Here is an 18,705-nt window from a genome sequence, read left to right on the forward strand (position 1 = left end):
GACAGATAGACAGACAGATAGATAGACAGATAGATAGATAGATAGATAGATAGATAGATAGACAGACAGACAGATAGACAGACGAATAGATGATAGATAGATAGACAGACAGACATAGATAGATAGATAGATAGACGGATAGACGGATAGATGGATAGAAAGATATATAGATTGATTGATGATAGATAGAAAGATAGATAGATAGACAGACAGACAGACGGATAGACGATAAATAGATAAATAGATAGATAGATAGATAGACAGACGGATAGACGATAGATAGATGGATAGATAGATAGACAGACAGACAGACAGACAGACAGATAGATAGATAGATAGATAGACAGACGAATAGACGATAGATAGATAGATAGATAGAATGATAGATAGATAGACAGACAGACAGACAGACAGACAGACAGATAGATAGATAGACAGACAGACAGACAGACAGACAGACAGACAGACAGACAGACAGACAGACAGACAGACAGACAGACAGACAGACAGACAGACAGACAGACAGACAGACAGACAGATAGATAGATAGATAGATAGATAGATAGATAGATAGATAGACAGACAGATAGATGATAGATAGACAGACGAATAGACGATAGATAGATAGATAGATAGATAGATGGACAGACGATAGATAGATAGATAGATGGACAGACGATAGATAGATAGATAGATAGATAGATAGATAGATAGATAGACGGATAGATATAGAAATTGCTGATTCTCCTTGTCTTGCATGTGCATTAGCACTGACACGACGGCGGTCACTACACAGGCGAATGACTATTTTTGAAAGGGCGTGTGAAGATAGCAACATGGGTTTTCCTGTGGAAATTATCTGAACGCCCAGCCTGTGGTTTTCCGTCAGCCCGCCACCCTCCAGGGCTACGCCGAGGTCAACCGCCTATTTAGGCTGGGCGCGCGTTCATAATACCGGCACGCGTGAAAGACGCAAGCTTGAAATATTTAAGCCGGGTCGATACTTCAGAACTCGACGCTCATCTCCCAGTTGGCAAATAACTGTACGTCATAATACCACCGCCCCCCCCCCCCCCTCCCTCTCCCGTTGTCCAGCGCACACGTAGTCGGGCGAGGGAGCGGTGGAGAGAGAGAGAGAGGGAGAGGGAGAGAGAGAGAGCCAGAGCGGCGATCGGAAGAGGAGGAGAGCCGGCGGCGGTGCCGGCGGAGATGGAGTCCATGGCGTCGGACCAGTCGGCCACGGTGGACGAACTGGTGGAGGCCTGCGTCCGGGCGTTCGGTGGGTGCATCGCTTCCCTTCTCCTTTTTTCCCTAAGTTCCCAAAAAAGTTAATCGAGGTCAAGGCACTTGAGTCGCTGGTGTCAAAGCCGTAGGGATAAGACTTAGGGGGGCCTTGAAAGAAACTGAAGAAAAACTTTCCACCCCGGGGGCCTGCGTAGTTTGTAAATCCACTCCGCCCAAGCCTTTTCCGAAGAAAGTTTCAACCAAGCATTTCTCCCGTTGTCGTTTAGAAACACCCCTGAATTCACCAAAGCGGACAAAAATCCGTAATCTGCTCTCATGTGTAATCGGTGGTTATTTGTGTGCCGCCGCTGATTGTGACGATTCTCCTCTCCCGGTCGTTTTTTTTCCAGACGAGACGGGCACGTTGAAGGACGCCTCCCTGGTGCGCATGTTCCTCATGATGCACCCTTGGTACATACCCTCCACGGACATGGCCAAGAAGCTCGTGCTCAAGTATCCTTCGCCGAGTTGCTGAGCCGACTCTGGAATGGGCGACCGGCGTCCGGGAGCTGGGGCTCATTGTGTTTGTCGGGGGCCTTTGTTCCCCCGCACGCTTTAGGTTCTTTATTTCCACCACGAGAGAACTCCAGCGAACAGGGACGTCTTAAAAAAAAAAACAATCTTCCGCCGCGAGACTTTTCGCTCTTTTCGCTCTTTTCGCTCTTTTCGCTCGGTCATCGGTCGACGATGTTGTGCGTGACCTTCAGATCCCGCCGTGACCCTTCAAATCCAAGGAAGTGGGTTCCGGGTGGCCCTGAGGTGTGACTCTTTGAAACTGGAACGTCGTCGCTTAAAGAAGCCGGTCGCGGGGCCGTGCATTTCAGACACGGGCCCTTCAGTGGGCGTCTCCCAAAATACCAGCCAGGGACGCCTGCAGCCTCACAGAAACAACCGCCCGAGCGCGCCAGAGAAAGCCACAGTTTGTACGGGGGAGGCAAAACGTTTGATTTTATAATATGTTGACATGCGTTATTACATATTAATATTGTTGTTTTAAAGCAGTAACGTTCAAAAAAAGTGGTATGTAGACAAAGGTGCGTTATTATAACATTCCAGCTGTGCTGCTGGGCCTATCAGCCAAACGTTCTTGAAAAGCATTTTCGATGCCACACTTGAAATCAATTTATATCAAGTGGTCATGTACATTGTGTCAAGGGGTCATGTCAGTGGCTGTGATATATATCATATTCGATTGAGTCGGCGCACACAAGTTTTGTTTTTATTAGAGAGCACAGGTTGCGCTCGGGGGTTGCCACGGCGTCGTTGACCGTGTATGGGCACGGACCGGGGACTTCTCATATTCATATACCATATTTCTATCGATACGCCATTTCACCAGACAATCATAACCACAGCATATGCACGTGTACTAGCCCTTCTACTTACTGTTGCATTACAAAATCATTTCGCCTTCGCTATTCGACTTGCAGAAAAAGCCTGAACGCGTGAAATTGAACTGTTTACAGTTTCCGGGGGTTTTATTGAGATGCTTTGAGGTCCTTGTCATACGTGAACTTGAGCTAAGCTCCAACCGGCAGCCGATTTGGCATGGGATATGCCTTTGTACGAAGGCCCGAAGGCTGAGGAAGTTCTCCAGAAACCTGTCTTTCATCCTATTACGCAACCCCCCCCGAAAACAAAAACAACCCTCGGCAACAGTTTAAACATCAACCATTTCCGCGGGAACACCGCGGACCTGGCAGCGGCCAAGGCTTATTAGTCTGTGAGTCCAAAATCAGGCCCAGCGGGGGGGTTTCAGTGGAGATTCTGAAGGCCGAGAAACAAAGCTGATTCGATTTTTTCGGACACAGACTGGTGAGTCCTCCCCCCGCCCGAGCGTCCGTCCAGAATGGCGCCAAAAGAAAACATTTTATTATCGTAATAATTAAGACACGTTATTCTTCATTCCGAGAAATCTTCCGCCTTCACTGAAGGCCGAGAAGGCAATGGGCGGTCCGCCGCTCAAAGGAGCCTGACGTGGGGCTTTGACTCCCGGGAGAGTTTGTCCTTTGACTCAGCGCCCAGATCGCAGGAGGAGAGCTGCACGGTGGAGCGCCGGACGAGGATCTGTCACCTGGTCAAGTAGGAAAAACCTCCTGTTCTCCACCGCTCGCATCCATCCTGCATGGACGTCACCTCTCTCTCTCTCTCTCTCTCTCTCTCTCTCTCTCTCTCTCTCTCTCTCTCTCCATCTCTTCTTTTACCCTCCCCCTCCGTTCGTCTGCTCCCGTCCTTCATGGGCGCGGACACTCCTCCTCCCGCTTCCCCTCCCTCCACTTCCCCTCGTTTATCCTTGTGGATTTTTTTTGTTCAATTGCCCTTGTTTGTCACCTGTTGTTTTGTGACGTCATCAAGTTCCTCCAATTTTTTTCTTCATTATTTATTGACCCATTTATTCTGTTCTTAATTGCATGTTTAATTATTTATTTTTTGCATATTATTATTATTATTGTTATATTTTTTCTTTATTTATTATTGCATTTATATAAGTATTTATTTTTATTACCCACCTGTGTACGTATTAATGTATTTCTATATATTTTTTGGTACAATTTTTCCTATTTATAACTATTTTATGAATTTATTGATTTGATCTATATCTATGAATACATTAAAAAAATAAATCAATACCTTGATTTTTTTGCAGGTACTGGATCTCCGAGTTCCCGGCGGAGTTTACGCTGAGCCCGGAGCTGGCCGAGCAGATCAAAGACCTCAAAGACCTCTTGACCACCGAGGGCAACGAGAGCCAGAGTCAGCTCATCGACATCGACAGCGTGTGAGTACGGGCGGCCTTCATCGTTTCATCACGGCGCTCGGTGTCTTTGAGGGTCTTCTGTGTATGGTTGCCACAAGCATGGGCGCCCGTCTTGTCTTGCGTGCGTGTGCGCGGGTGCGTGTGTGTGTGTGTGTGTGTGTGTGTATTTTGCCCGGTTCCCAGGCCATGGTTTTGCTGTGGTATTCAAGGTCAAAGAACTCATCTCTTCCGGCAAAAGGTTCATATTTCTTTGACCCCGATTTCCCAAGTGCTTTACAGGGTACATTTAATTTAGGGAACATATTCATGATTTACTGTTACCAAATATCTGCAGCAAGAAAGCTTCGTGTCTATTGGCTGGAATAAATGTTTTGACATTTTTACCAATCAGAGCAGTTATGTATGCTGAAGTAGTGTCAATGCTGGCTACTAATCTGTGTAATTACTCTGCACTTAAAATAGATAATCACTCCAATTACTTAAAACTTTTAATCTGAAACTGACAGATTTTGGTCGTCAAAGAGCATTGACAAGTACTTTGGCCCATCTTTTTAATTTATTTGTTTTACATTAACCACAGTCTTCGGTTCAGTTCGTTGCATTGACGCAACCAAATTTACAGTCATTTTTACTGACTTCCAATCGTCTCTGGCAACCCAAACGATTGAAAGTCAGTCAACAAAAAAAAAACAAAAAAAACAAGACGGTAAAAAAAAAATTGAAGGAAAGGCAAACCCCACAAGCCTGTTCTGTGGAAGTTGGACGCAATGGGGGGACAAAGAGTCGGGTGTATATGTGTGTGCCCACCTTCGAAGAACAGCGGATCTTGACGTTTGATTGCCTGCACTCCAAAGACAATTGCCCTCATTTTTTTTTGTGTTTGTGCGTACGTCACTGTAAGGTCACCTCTCCCTCCCGTTGAAGTGCAGGTAAGGGCAAGGTAATCAGTATGGCATCATGCACCATGCGCTGATGAAGGGCCAGCAGAACAAAAATGGGAGCTGCATTGATTACTTTGCGCTTCCACGAAAAGTAATCCCATTCTATTTTGAATAGAATGGCCCACGCAAACAAAGTGGCATCATAGACAAATATAAACAACCAAATAAAAGACGACACACACGTCATCGTTATTCATTGTGGATAAAAATTGCGGATAAAATATGAGATAATATGAGTAAAATAATCAGACATCAACAATCGGAATATCAAACACAAAAATGAAGGGTTCCAATCTAAAGATCACCGCGGGGCGCGCTCAGCCTTAAACCGCTCTGTTCCAAAAAATAATACGAATCTGTTTGAAATGTTCTGTTGTATCTTCCATGTGACCCGCATCCTCGATGCAACGCTCCTCAAAAGGCATTAATCCTCTGTCGCCGAGCGGCTTCTGAGGGAAACAGCGGCCGGCGAGTCACCCCCCTTCGCCCCTTCCGTTTCCCGCAGGCCGTCCTACAAGTGGAAGCGGCAGGTGACGCAGCGCGTGCCGTCCGTGTCCAAGAAGAGGAAAATGTCGCTGCTCTTCGACCACCTGGACTCCAGCGAGCTGGCCGAGCACCTCACCTACCTGGAGTACAAGTCCTTCTGCAAGATACTGGTCAGTGGCTCATCCGCATGTGGCGTCGCACGAAAGTTGAACGTTCAGGAGATTTGCGCGACGTCGACGTTTTATTTTTATTATTTTTTTCCGCCGACTAAATTTCACTGTTATTGACGCTTCGGCGTGTTCAGCGTTGATCGAAACGTTAAATTGGTTTTTCGATCGGTCGAACTAAGAGGTGTCAATTCATCCCAGTGGTAAATGAGCGATTTACCGAGCGATGAGCGACATCTAATTGCAACTGGAATTCGACCAACCCAGCCTCAATGTCTAAATGACGTCTAGTGCCTGGTTCTTTATTTTGTTAATATTTCCAAAAAACGTATACCGTGCATTGTTTATTCCCATGGCAGAGGGATGTTAACCGCTGACTTGGTCTTTTTAATCGATAAGCAGGTGTCCAAATTTGCGGTAACGGCAGATGTCAGACTTGGTCCGACGTCGACCATATCGAACGGTTGGCTCCGCTCCGAGCTCACACGCCAAAAACAGCGTTCCGTCTGATTGTCTACTCATATGGTGTTGGGTTTTTTTGTAGCGGAGAGCCGGCGAGAAGTGCCATCTTTTCAACCGGCTATCCGCCATCCGGCGCCGTCTCCTGCCGAGAGAGCTGCCAGGCTAGAAACCCCCCTATGGCCGAAAAGCGAGCCCAAAACAGCTGCGTTTGTTTCCCTGTCCCCCCAGTTCCAGGACTACCACAGCTTTGTCATGCACGGCTGCACGGTGGACAACCCCGTCCTGGAGCGCTTCATCACCCTCTTCAACAGCGTGTCGCAGTGGATCCAGCTGATGGTGCTCAGCAAGCCCACCGCCACCCAGCGGGCCGTCGTCATCTCCCACTTCATCAGGGTGGCGCAGGTCGGTGCGGAGAAAAAAAACGACACAAAGAAAAAAAAACAAACTCAAGCCCGGTGGAGTCACCTCTGCTCGCCAGGCGTTTCTGAAAAACAGCGGTCGTGGGGGTCTCGGCGGCGTCCCGCCCTTGACTGGGTTTTCGGGAGACGAGCCGATCAGCGACGCGGGGGCCCAGCGGCGATTGGCTCGGGGCAAACAAATCCCTCAAAGGAAGGAGATCATTTTTATCATTACGATTAAACTCATGCGGGGGGGGGGGAAGGTCGAAAGGCACTGGGCATGGCTCACGATCGACTCCTCCGATTCTCCTCCAAACGGTCAGGAGTCACTCGTAAAAGAGGCGAATCTCCGAAAAAAGAGCCCGACTTTTCAACCCCCGAAGCGGGTGGGAAAGCGGCGGGGGAGAGGGTTTCCAGGCGACCTTGTCTTTGGAATAAGATTATTTTATGTAATACCGACCCAAGTATAGCCGGGCGGCTGCTGAGAGAGTTCGCCGAAAATGGGGTGGCTGCCGCAGCAGGGAAAACGAGGGGATTTGGATGCTGTGTGGACGGAAGCAAATCAATTCCACCCTCAAAACCAAGCAAAAAGAGACAGTTTCCACTTTGCTCTGCGTCCCTGGTCAAGACTTGACAGGCGGTAGCCTTGCGTAAAACTCATAGTGAGATATGGGCAGAGCGTGACCACCGATGCCAGGGTAAGATGCCCTCGATAAATAGAATCGATAATATAGGAAAGGGGACCGACTGTATTCCGGGCAGCTGACTTTTTCGGAGCTTGTGCGCGTGCATTGGGGTGTCTGACGCACAGGCCGTGAAATAAGGCAACCCCCGTCCGTCTTGTGTGAGCCGTCTATTTCAGAAAAAAAGGCGTCGGGCGCTGCTGCCGCCCTGACCGACGCCGCTTCATTCTGCCTAATCTGAGTAACTCAGCAAACGAGCCTTTTAAGAGAAGGAGGCATTAACACCGACTGTCCGTGTCCGTGTTTTAATGTATGCATGTTTATTTCTTAAAAAAAACAATAATAAAATAGGCTGCGGCACGCGATCCGCTGTGCATTCCTCCAAACAAAACCAATAAAAAGTTTTTATCGTGGATTTATTTATTTATTTTTATATGATATTATATTATATTATATTATATTATATTATATGAAAATATATTATATTATATTTATATTTATTTATTTTTTTTATTTAATTTTCCAACATTTACATGAAACAACAACAAACAACAAAAAATACAAACAAACAAAAAAAGCCACTGGATTGCTTATTTCTAGCATGAAATTTTGTTCAGAAACAGATTTTGGTGGACTGAGGAGGTGAAGTCAGAGTTAATACAACGGAACCTGGAAGTAAAAGCTCAAACACCGTTGGCTCACAGAACTCGGGGCCAAGGGAGGTAGCTCCTCCCACAAAAAATCAGTCCTTTTTGGAATAAGAGGTTTATAGAGGCACGTTACAATGGCTAGAATGCATCATCTGAGTGGTATTTTCAGCAAAAAAACTTTAAAGACATGTTTTGGGGACCTCAGAGACCTACGTATATTCACCTCTGTATAAAGGAGCATAATAAGGTCCTCTTTAAAGAATATACTAAGTTGTAAGAAGCATAAAGACATATGTTCCCTGATTATTATTTTTTCATATCTTTAGAAAAAAAAAAGATATCTTAAAAAAAATATATATATATTTTATACAGTAGATAGGGTTGGGGATACAATATCAATTAAAATATTGTTAACTGTTATAATATTTTATATTTTATTATATATTCTTCCTATTCTTCTTTGAAATACTGTGTACAGTATGTCGTCCCTTCATATATTAACACAAATTTTTCAAATGTATTCTGTTATATCTGTCTCTCCCGAAATAGCCCGTGAAGTGCCCTCCTGAATCAAAGGGGAATGCCAAACCAATTTGATTTACTGGTCGCCCTTAATAACACGTTGCCCTCTCCGGGACAATTTAAATTGCCTCCATCGTACGGCGGGCGGCTCGCTGGACCACAGCCGCGTACATCAGAGAACAGTTTTTAAGTCGTTCCAGAATTGAAAGCCTCCTCCTATTGGTCGTCCGTTTCAAGAAGAGGTTTGCGTTTGCGAAGTTTACCCTCAAGTCTCTCCTCCCTTGCCTGTTTTGTTATTGATGACTCCGTCTCTTAAGGTGTGACACAAACTCATCATTTATTCACCGGGTTCCCGGTGGGGGTGATCTCCTCCGCCCCCGGCTGTCAAAATCCACAAGGAGAGCCTCCGCCGCGCTCCCACTAGGAGCCGTGAGGGCCGACTACTCCCCGCGTCATTTAAGACGAGCGAGGCGGTTTGTGTGTGTGTGTTTTTATTTTTATTTTTTCCTTTTTCTTCTCCTTCCCCGCGCAAACAAGCGAAAACCCTCCGGTGTCGCCGAGACGGGGGGGGGGGGGGGGGGGGGGGGGTTTGGAGCCGGCATTGTTTTTGTCTTCCGTGGGGGAATCGACCGCGGCGACAGGAAGCCTAAGAAGACCCCCGTCCCCCCCCCCCCCCCCCCCGCTCTCCTTCCTCCTGATCCCTTCCCTTCATCTTCCTTTACAAATATCACCCTCCTCATTAATGCCTCCCTCCCTGCACGCGCGCATTTAAGTTTACTTTGGAAGTACGTAACAAAACGAGCATATGCATCTTTGTACATAAGATGTAAATTATACACACGCGTACATACGTATAAATATGCATATATTGACAGATATGTAAGAATATGCACACAGTATATATATATTTATATATAGTAAGTACATACATACATATATACAGTATAGCCAAATGTATACATACGTAGGTACATATGCACATCCCTAAACACATAGACATATATATTATGTATAGTATATATATAGTATATATGTCTATCTACATATACATACAGTATATACATATATATATATATATGGTATATGCAAGTACCCATACAGGCATATACAATATGACACTCTATGCGTTTGTGTCCTCACATACCCCCATGTCTCAGATGTTTCGATAGTATTCAAGTAGTTATTATTGCTTATTTCGCTCTCTGTGCTCTAAATAGATGATGGAAAAGGTATGCGCGGGTAATACTTTACGTTATTGGTCGTAAATACGGTAATACTTTCAGCTTTTGATCTAGCACAGTCGGGGGCGAGGTCACTTACCCCTCGTCCTTGTTTGAAAAAAAACCAAAAACATTTCGGGAGTCGAAAGCCCATTACCGGCTAATCATCACCGGAATATGTTTGGGTGTGTGCACCCTGAACGGGAAACCTTCGCTGCTGCGGAGCCCTGTTGTAACTAATGTGGCGCGGCACAAAGCCCGGGCCGTCCTCCGCACCCCGGCCCTCGGCCATTGGTTCCAGAGGCTGTTTGAGTCCAAACCAAATGGCCGCCCTCCCGTGCGGCTGCGGCCGCCTCGATCGTTTCTCTTCCGGTGTGGCATCTTCCACTCTGCGGCGTGTGGCATCTTCCACTCTGCGGCGTGTGGCATCTTCCACTCTGCGGCGTGTGGCATCTTCCACTCTGCGGCGTGTGGCATCTTCCACTCTGCGGCGTGTGGCATCTTCCACTCTGCGGCGTGTGGCATCTTCCACTCTGCGGCGTGTGGCATCTTCCACTCTGCGGCGTGTGGCATCTTCCACTCTGCGGCGTGTGGCATCTTCCACTCTGCGGCGTGTGGCATCTTCCACTCTGCGTGGCCGACTTTCACCGCGGCGCTTTTAATGTGTTTTGCACAACCTCCATCCATCCGCCTTGAAATCGCTTTCGGCGTCGGGATCCCTCGCGTCCTTCTCTCGGGCCTGCATGGGGAAACGGAATCGGAAAAGGAATTTGTCTGGGTAAGGATCGGCGCTTTACCGTGGAGACGGGTATAAAAAAAGCTTTGCGGTCTAAAAAAAAACAAAAGAAGAAAAAAAAAAAATACAATATATACAAAATCAAAGGCTATGGCAACATGTATAATATGTGTACAACAATATGGGCATCCATCACTCTGGATAAGTAGATCTAAATGGTTCTGGTGTTATTACTAAGTTATTATTACTTAGTTAGTTTTTCTTACGCGGGCACGACAGTGTCTACGTTCTAAGTTGTTGCAATGCTATCATAATATTATTACTTTCCATCCTTTCTTCCCTCCTCCGCTCTCTCCACCTCCATGCCCCCCTTCCTGTAAACTGGCTACCACACCAACAGCCGCCTCACACACACACACACACACGTACACATACACACACACACACACACGTACACACACACACACACACACACACACACACACACACACACACACACACACACACACACACACACACACACACACACACAGATTGTTGGACTAGTGACAAAGTAAATCCACCTGGCTCTTGAGGACCCATATTCCTGGTGCTCTTTTAAACCAAATAAATAGTCCATTCAGGGACCGGTCCTATCAACTGTAGTAAAACACACACACAGTCTCTCTCTCTCTCTCTCCCTCTCTCTGTCTGTCTGTCTGTCTGTCTGTCTGTCTGTCTCTCTCTCCCTCTCTCCGTCTGTCCGTCTGTCTGTCTGTCTCTCTCTCTCTCGCCTGTCTGTCTGTCTGTCTGTCTCTCTCGCTTTCTTTTTCTCCGTCTGTCTGTCTGTCTGTTTGTCTCTCTCTCTCTCCCTCTCTCTGTTTGTCTGTCTGTCTGTCTGTCTGTCTCTCTCTCTTTCTCCATCTGTCTGTCTGTCTCTGTTGCGCTCTCTTTCTCTGTCTGTCTGTCTGTGTATCTCTCTCTCTCTCTCTCTCTTTCTCTCTCTCTCTCTCCCTCTCTCCGTCTGTCTGTCTGTCTGTCTGTCTCTCTCTCTCTCTCTGTCTATCTGTCTTTCTCTCCCTCTCTCTCCCTCTCTCTCCCTCTCTCTGTCTGTCTGTCTCTCTCTCTCTCTCTCTCTATCTGTCTTTCTCTCCCTCTCTCTCTCCCTCTCTCTGTCTGTCTGTCTGTCTGTCTGTCTGTCTCTCTCTCTCTCTCTCCCTCTCTCCGTCTGTCTGTCTGTCTGTCTCTCTCTCTCACTCTCTCTCTCTCCCTCTCTCCGTCTGTCCGTCTGTCTGTCTCTCTCTCTCTCGCCTGTCTGTCTGTCTGTCTGTCTGTCTGTCTCTCTCGCTCTCTCTTTCTCCGTCTGTCTGTCTGTCTCTCTCTCTTTCTCCATCTGTCTGTCTGTCTCTGTTGCGCTCTCTTTCTCTGTCTGTCTGTCTGTCTGTCTGTCTGTCTGTCTCTCTGTCTCTCTCTCTCTCCCTCTCTCCGTCTGTCCGTCTGTCTGTCTCTCTCTCTCTCTCTCACCTGTCTGTCTGTCTGTCTGTCTCTCTCGCTCTCTCTTTCTCCGTCTGTCTGTCTGTCTGTCTGTCTGTCTGTCTGTCTGTCTGTCTGTCTGTCTCTCTTTCTCCATCTGTCTGTCTGTCTGTCTGTCTGTCTGTCTGTCTGTCTGTCTGTCTCTCTCTCTCTCTCTCTCTGTCTCTTGCTCTCTCTCCCTCTCTCTGTTTGTCTGTCTGTCTGTCTGTCTGTCTGTCTGTCTGTCTGTCTCTCCCGCTCTCTGTCTCTCTCTCCCTCTGTCTCTCTCTCTCTCTGTCTCGCTCTCTCTGTCTCAGTAAGCCTCCTCCCTCTCTTTGTTTTCGCAGAAGCTCCTTCAGTTGCAGAACTTCAACACGCTGATGGCGGTGGTGGGCGGGCTCAGCAACAGCTCCATCTCCCGTCTCAAGGACACACAGGCCCACATCAGCGCCGACACCAACAAGGTGAGCGAGGAGCACGTGGAGCTCGTGGTAGTACCAGTTGCCACTGCCCCCCGCCGCGAGGAGGTCCTGGGTTCCAGCCCCGTTAATGGCGTTCATACAATAACCTGAACCTTGTTATTATTATAATTTTTCCCCCCCATCATTGGGAGTCAACCGCGGCGATCGGAATCAGAATCCCAACCGAATCAAACAGACGAAGGGTTTTGGGAAAACCGAACGGCGACTCGCCAAGAACCGAATCTCAAAAAAAGGAGAAGAGTCGAACCCTTCATCGCGACGAGGTCACTTTCGGCGCGAGCTCGTTCCGTCGAGCGCCGAGGTTCTGTTCTGACTGGGACTGTGAATCAGTGAGGCCTTGCAGTTCTGATCTAGTTTCCATAATATTATATGACACATTTTCAGGGCACACCTTGCTCCGGTGCTCCGCGGCGCCGTGGTTGAAGAACGCGAGGTTCCGCAAATACCGACGTCTACCCTTTAAATGCGGGGAACAAATTCTGGGTGCGTGCAAAATGTATGTTGCCAATGAAGTGCTTCTTCTCCAGTGATGGTGAACGTTCCCGAATTATCCGCATCTCCTCCCTCAGGAGGCCGCTACCCGCCCCCATGTTTGAGGACAGAACATTGCCGGTCCTCCGGGCCGCTTCTTAGAAATAACCAGCCCAGACGTAATTGGCAAGAGAAACACGCAACACTTTGTCGGAGTGGCGGTGTCTCGCGCGCAGGTCCATCTGGGCCGCAGGATCTTTTTTTTTTTTTCCCCCTTTAAACACCTTGTCCCCGTCAATCACCAGGTCTTCAACGGCCTCATCGAGCTGGTGACGTCGTGCGGGAACTACAGCCAGTACCGCAAGCGCTTCTCCGAGTGCTCCGGCTTCCGCTTCCCCATCCTCGGCGTCCACCTCAAGGACCTGATCGCCGTCCACGTGGCGCTGCCCGACTGGGCCGACAAGGAGAAGGCGCGGGTCAACCTGAACAAGACCCAGCAGCTCTACGCCATCCTGCAGGAGCTGGCGCTGATCCAGACCAACCCGCCGCACATCGACGCCAACACCGACCTGGTCAACCTGCTCACGGTCGGGCCCCCCCCCCCCCCGTGGCGCATCTCTTGCATTTCCAGCGTTCCCGCTTCGTGGCCGTGCCTCAAGTCCGTTGCACGATTGTACATCTGTGGATTTCTCCGTAGCGCGTTCGACAGCTTTTTTTGAGAGTTGCCTCGATGTTGATTTCATATGATTTATTTATTTATTTTCTCTCTGGGTGTTAATGTGTGTAATTGCGTGTGCGTGTGTGTGCGTGTGTGTGTGTGTGTGCGTGTGTGCTGGAGCGCGGCGGGGGCCGGAGCGGTTTTTCGGGTCGACGCGCGGGCTCCTGAGGTCGAATGAATTGGGAACCACGGATGTGGATGTTTTTTGACACTCTGGTCACTTCCCCGTCGCCGGGGTAGGTCGTGCGCCCGCGGGGAGAAGCCGTTTTTTTCCGCTCGGCGAGAGGGAGGCGTCGCCGCGCCCCTCGCGAACGGACGCGCAAGCAAGGGGCGTCGCCGATGAGATCGCACGGGCTCAAAGCTCGAAACCCAACCCCTATCGGTGACACGAGGCGGCCTTCTCGGCGGACGGCGCGAAGAGCTTTTACGCACTCGAGATCCCACCCGGAGACAGTTGAACTCTGTCGAATCCTGTTCGATTCCATTTTTTTTTTTTTTAACCCTCTGACCCCGGCGGCACCCCCGCGATTCCTTTTCCCCAGCGGCGGCGGGGAACGGAAAGCGGAAAATGTTTTCATATTCTATTTTCTGTCCAGTTTGTGTTTTACCGGTCACGACTCGACGACAGAGGAACATAATGATAGAGATTAATCCGGGCGCAACAACGGTTCAATACAATACATGATGCATTTGGCTGAAGTGTGTTGGCTAAAGCAAAAATAGATCCCGCTCTCGCCATCGTTGCCATGGTTTCTCCATTGTGTCATTTTTTTTTTTGGTGGGGGGGGGGACCCATTTGTGTGAGGAATAAGCCAGTCTACGAAAACGCCAATTGTTTATTCTATTATCTACTCGAAAACCCAATTCCGGAACGTGGAATGAAAGGACGGGCGAGTCGCGGGTTCCCGTTGTAAATACCTCGCTCGTCGTCTACGTCGCCGCTCGGGGCGTTTGAATTTGATTCGTTGGAATTTGTTTGATTTTAATGGGAATCTCCCACTTGGACCCAGGTGTCTCTGGACCAGTACCACATGGAGGAGGAGATCTACCAGATGTCCTTACAGAGGGAACCCCGCAGCGCCAAGCCAGCGGTGAGCACCATAACTCGGGTCAGTCATTTTACTAGTCGGGAACTTGATTTGACGTCGGTATGTATTTGTATAGATACATATCAGAAAATATCGTGATTTTTTTATTATTTTTTTACGACATTTTGATCCACCCAAGCGACTTTTACCCTCTGTGGCACTACAGAATATGAGGCGGAGTTTGTATATTGACTGTTTTTGCGAAATCCTTTTTTTTTGCCATCATAATAATAATAAAAACATATAATATTATTATAGTAACAATAGTATTTATAAAGCAGGTTTCAAAATAATGATAATTATAATATTTATGGATGATGTTTCCAATCAAATTTACGTAGAAGTGCTATAAGAACATTGTAATTAAAGTGAATATCGAAAAAAAAATACATACACGCATAAAAATAGTATAAACATAAATACACCTTAAAAAAACGGAATATTCTTTCCGGTATGAGTGCACTTTAATTCGAAAGACAGCACCACATGGATGTTTTTGGAATTCTTCATTTTTTTCCTTTTCAAATCCACTTAGCAAAACTCCAGCCCCGCCCCCGCGCCCGAGCCCAAGCCCACCATGATCGACGAGTGGGCGGTTTCGGTGAAACCCAACGCCGACCCGACCATCATCAAGAAGCACATCGAGAAGATGGTGGAGGTGACCGTCCCGCCCCGAATCAACGCCCACCTTCCCACTAATTGCAGCCTGCTCCGACCGGTGTAATTATGCGGGGTGGCAGAGTGGGAATTTGCTGTAGTTAGCCTCTCTACCTCCACCTCGACACGACAGCTGCTTCAAACACTATTAGTTCTTAACCTAATTTGTGCGGAAGTGTAACGGTCCGTTACCATGGTTACCGAAGGACCAAAGGGGGACTCTCTCCCCTTATTTTCGGAGTCCAGTCATTCGAATCCGAGCAAATCAATTCAAAGGTGCACACATACTCTTATGCGTACTCAGGTTGGCTGAGGAATTGAAAATGTTGATATTCGTGGATCGTTAGGCCGCGGATATCGATTGCAATGATTTTGCATTTTTTGAACCGCAAAATAGACGACACACTGTAAGTGACCCTCACAACCCTTGCGGTTACAGTCGGTCTTCAAGAACTTTGACGCGGACGGCGACGGACACATCTCCAGGGACGAGTTTGAAGCGATCAGGAACAACTTCCCGTATCTCAGCAAGTTCGGCGAGCTGGACAAGAACCAGTAAGCTCACTCAGTATGCCTGCGCTGTCTGTGCACCGGGAGCGACGCGCGGCGGAGCCCCGGACGCCAAAAAACCAAACATTTTATAATAAATCGAACAGTTTTCTGTCTGAAATTATGATAATGTGTTACACATCTCTTATCAGTCAAAAATCGAATTGACTTGAGGGACGTCACAAATTCGGTTATTTGATCTACTACGCCTCATTTGTTCCCTTTTTCCATCATTGTTTAGTGTTACTGGCGTCCACATGGCAACCGCATGGCGGCGACGCCGCGCTTCTTTTGTAAAGAGGAGTTCAAAATAAATCCACCGTCGTTTTGGGGTTTGGTCTTTCCCGGCTCCGTTTGCTCAAGCGACAAAGAGCCGCTGGTCGTGTGCCGCGCGCCTCCTTCGCTCCGCCGCCGCCCGCTTCACAACTCCCCCTCACCCCCTCCGCAGGGACGGCCAAATCAGCCAGGAAGAGATGATCGATTACTTCATGAAGGCCAGCTCCCTGCTCAACTGCAAGATGGGCTTCATACACACCTTCACCGAGGCCACCTACGTCAAGCCCACTTTCTGCGAGCACTGCGCCGGCTTTGTGAGTACACGCACACACACAGCGGCGCGCCATGATGGCGGTAGTGCCCGGTGCAAATATTACATTTATAATATCACACACGCGCACCCAGCCAAAATAGCCTACATGTATAATCGCACAGCGGAGCTCAGTTCGCAGCCACCCCCACCGCTCGCGCCGATCGGCGGTTCCGCCGCCGCGCCCTCGCCTTTCGTTCTCCGCCGCTTTGCATTCACACGCGCACATTTTCCTTCCGTCAAATTATTTACCGGCATGTGGTTTTTGGCGGCGCCAGCGACTTGCAGGGCAGACATCGATACCTCTCAGTCGCTTTTCCTCCCTCGCTTTGATTGTTTTCTCTCCCCCCCAGTCGGAGCCGATCAATAAGTCATGTCCTTTCCGTGGGGTTTATTTTAGCCGCGCTCTTATTTAGAAAGGCCAAAGATCAAACGCGGTCACCCCGGCAAATACGGCCGCGCATCCCGCAGCCAGGTAGATCCAGGAGCTGTCTGCACTTCATTATTTGCTTCGGCAGCCGAGCAGCGCAACCGCGATAACAACATCGGCTCCCGGAGGTCCTCACTGTCGCTCTCTCTATCGCCACTTTTGGTGCCGGGGGGCCACGCCAATTACCTCAAGCCGCCGCACGGCCGCACCGTGACGGAAGATGTAGTCTGGGAGATAGGGGAGCAGAATAATTGGGCGTGTTGACATTCTCTCCATCACGGCGGTACTTCACGACACCGTTATTACTTGCGGGGGGGGGGGGGGCGCGCGAGCCCCTCTCGTGGCGCCCGGGGAGGGGGAGGAGGGGGAGGAGGGGGAGGAGGGGGCGGGGGCCTGGAGGAGGCCTCCGTCGCCCGCGAAGATTGGCTCGCGGCTAATGAGGGGCAGAGCCGAGGCCACCGTGTTTGAAGTGCGCCGGCCACTCGAGAAATTTGGCCGAAATCACCGGGGCGGGGGTTGACCGGTCACAAAACTCATATGCACCAGAAGAAAAGTGTGTGTGTGTGTGTGTGTGTGTGTGTGCGCGTGTGCGTGTGCGTGTGCGTGTGTGCACATTCTCTGTTATTATTACACAAACACACACAGACACACACGTTCGGTCCAAGTAAACACACACAATCATACCGTATTGAGGGCTGTGTGGTATTTTCATAAGACAACAGAGGGAAAAGGAAGGACAGCAGGAAAGAAAGATAAGCAGGCCTGTTTCGGAGTGTGTGTGTGTGTGTGTATGTGTGTGTGTGCGTGCGCGCGCGTGTGTGTGTGTGTGTGCGTGTGTGAGGGGGTGGGTGGCAGAAGTAGGTACACCAGCTATTTCCTCTCATGCCCACTCTGTGCTTTCCCTCTTGGCCGGCGCACAAAAACAATATTTTCTCCCGCAGCCCATTTCTCGGCGCTGCCGTCTGATTTAAGTGGCCGTTGCACCGAAGGGAAGTAGAAAACCCGCGCGGCGCGTCCGCAGAGGACGGCGTCTCAAAAGGAACGCCGCGTCCAGTTCAGAGCAGACGCAAACGGCGCCCAGAGCGTGTTGCCGGGGTTGCGCGACGCGCCCGCGTGCCCGCTGAGTGCACAGTTACAAGTCGTACGGGGGTCATGCGGGGACATTTCAGAAAATCCCTCCAGGCGTACTACAGTGGATGGAGGGGGAGGCACAGAGAGATGGGACGGGCAGAGGGACGGCGGGAGTGTGTAACCAGACTCGGATCTAGGCATTAGCAAACTGTAGTTGAACAATTGTGACATTTGGGCCCAGACCATTTAATATATATATATATATATATATATATATATATATATATATATATATATGTATATGTATATATATATATATATATGTATATATATAAAGTATTTTAATATTTTTGAATTAATGTATTAATTTAAATATTTATTTTATTGATGGAATCATTAATTCTTAAGTTTTATGAACATATATGTAATATATATAGTAATATATATAGTGAATATATATATATAGTGAATATATAATGAATATATATATATATATATATACAGTAAAGTGCAATATATATTGCACTAGGCAATATATATGCCAAGCGCAATATAGTATATGCAATTAATACGTCCCGTGTGTAACCTTTAATCAGAGCACTACACGTCGCTTGTTCTGCATTCTACAAAACAAAATTGTGTTCGATAAATGCCCAAAATGTGAACGTAGCGGCGGGCACATTTTACTCGCCGTCAGGGTGGAAGCCTCCGTGTCCGGGTGGGGGGCGGATTAGCCGCCGTGACGTCAAGCTATTCCCCGGAATACACTCGCAGGAAGTCGCGGGAGCCTTGGCGACAGCTGCCTTTTCTGAGTGTCTGCGATTACGGAGAAAATAAGCGGGGCTCGGGGAACGA

At 48.4% G+C, this 18,705-nt stretch overlaps 1 protein-coding gene across 4 annotated transcripts in view; it reads left to right on the plus strand.

Moving 5' to 3' along the window:
- LOC307246928 (RAS guanyl-releasing protein 2-like) overlaps positions 1–18,705 on the plus strand; it is a 40,071-nt gene that overhangs the window by 12,902 nt on the left and 8,464 nt on the right. The window contains exons 2-13 of one of the 4 annotated variants that reach the window (XM_080022972.1): positions 1,096–1,279; positions 1,635–1,737; positions 3,310–3,366; positions 3,932–4,063; positions 5,489–5,639; positions 6,327–6,500; positions 12,146–12,262; positions 13,057–13,338; positions 14,480–14,578; positions 15,093–15,215; positions 15,654–15,769; positions 16,212–16,353. In XM_080022972.1, coding sequence (XP_079879098.1) covers positions 1,210–1,279; positions 1,635–1,737; positions 3,310–3,366; positions 3,932–4,063; positions 5,489–5,639; positions 6,327–6,500; positions 12,146–12,262; positions 13,057–13,338; positions 14,480–14,578; positions 15,093–15,215; positions 15,654–15,769; positions 16,212–16,353 — 1,566 coding nt within the window. In that variant the 5' untranslated portion in view covers positions 1,096–1,209. The remainder of the gene's footprint in view (positions 1–1,095; positions 1,280–1,634; positions 1,738–3,309; positions 3,367–3,931; positions 4,064–5,488; positions 5,640–6,326; positions 6,501–12,145; positions 12,263–13,056; positions 13,339–14,479; positions 14,579–15,092; positions 15,216–15,653; positions 15,770–16,211; positions 16,354–18,705) is intronic. The other 3 variants (XM_080022973.1, XM_080022974.1, XM_080022975.1) reach the window with 3 other exon arrangements.

Source organism: Zeus faber (assembly GCF_960531495.2).
Source record: "Zeus faber genome assembly, chromosome: 22".
Classification (NCBI taxonomy): Eukaryota; Metazoa; Chordata; class Actinopteri; order Zeiformes; family Zeidae; genus Zeus; species Zeus faber.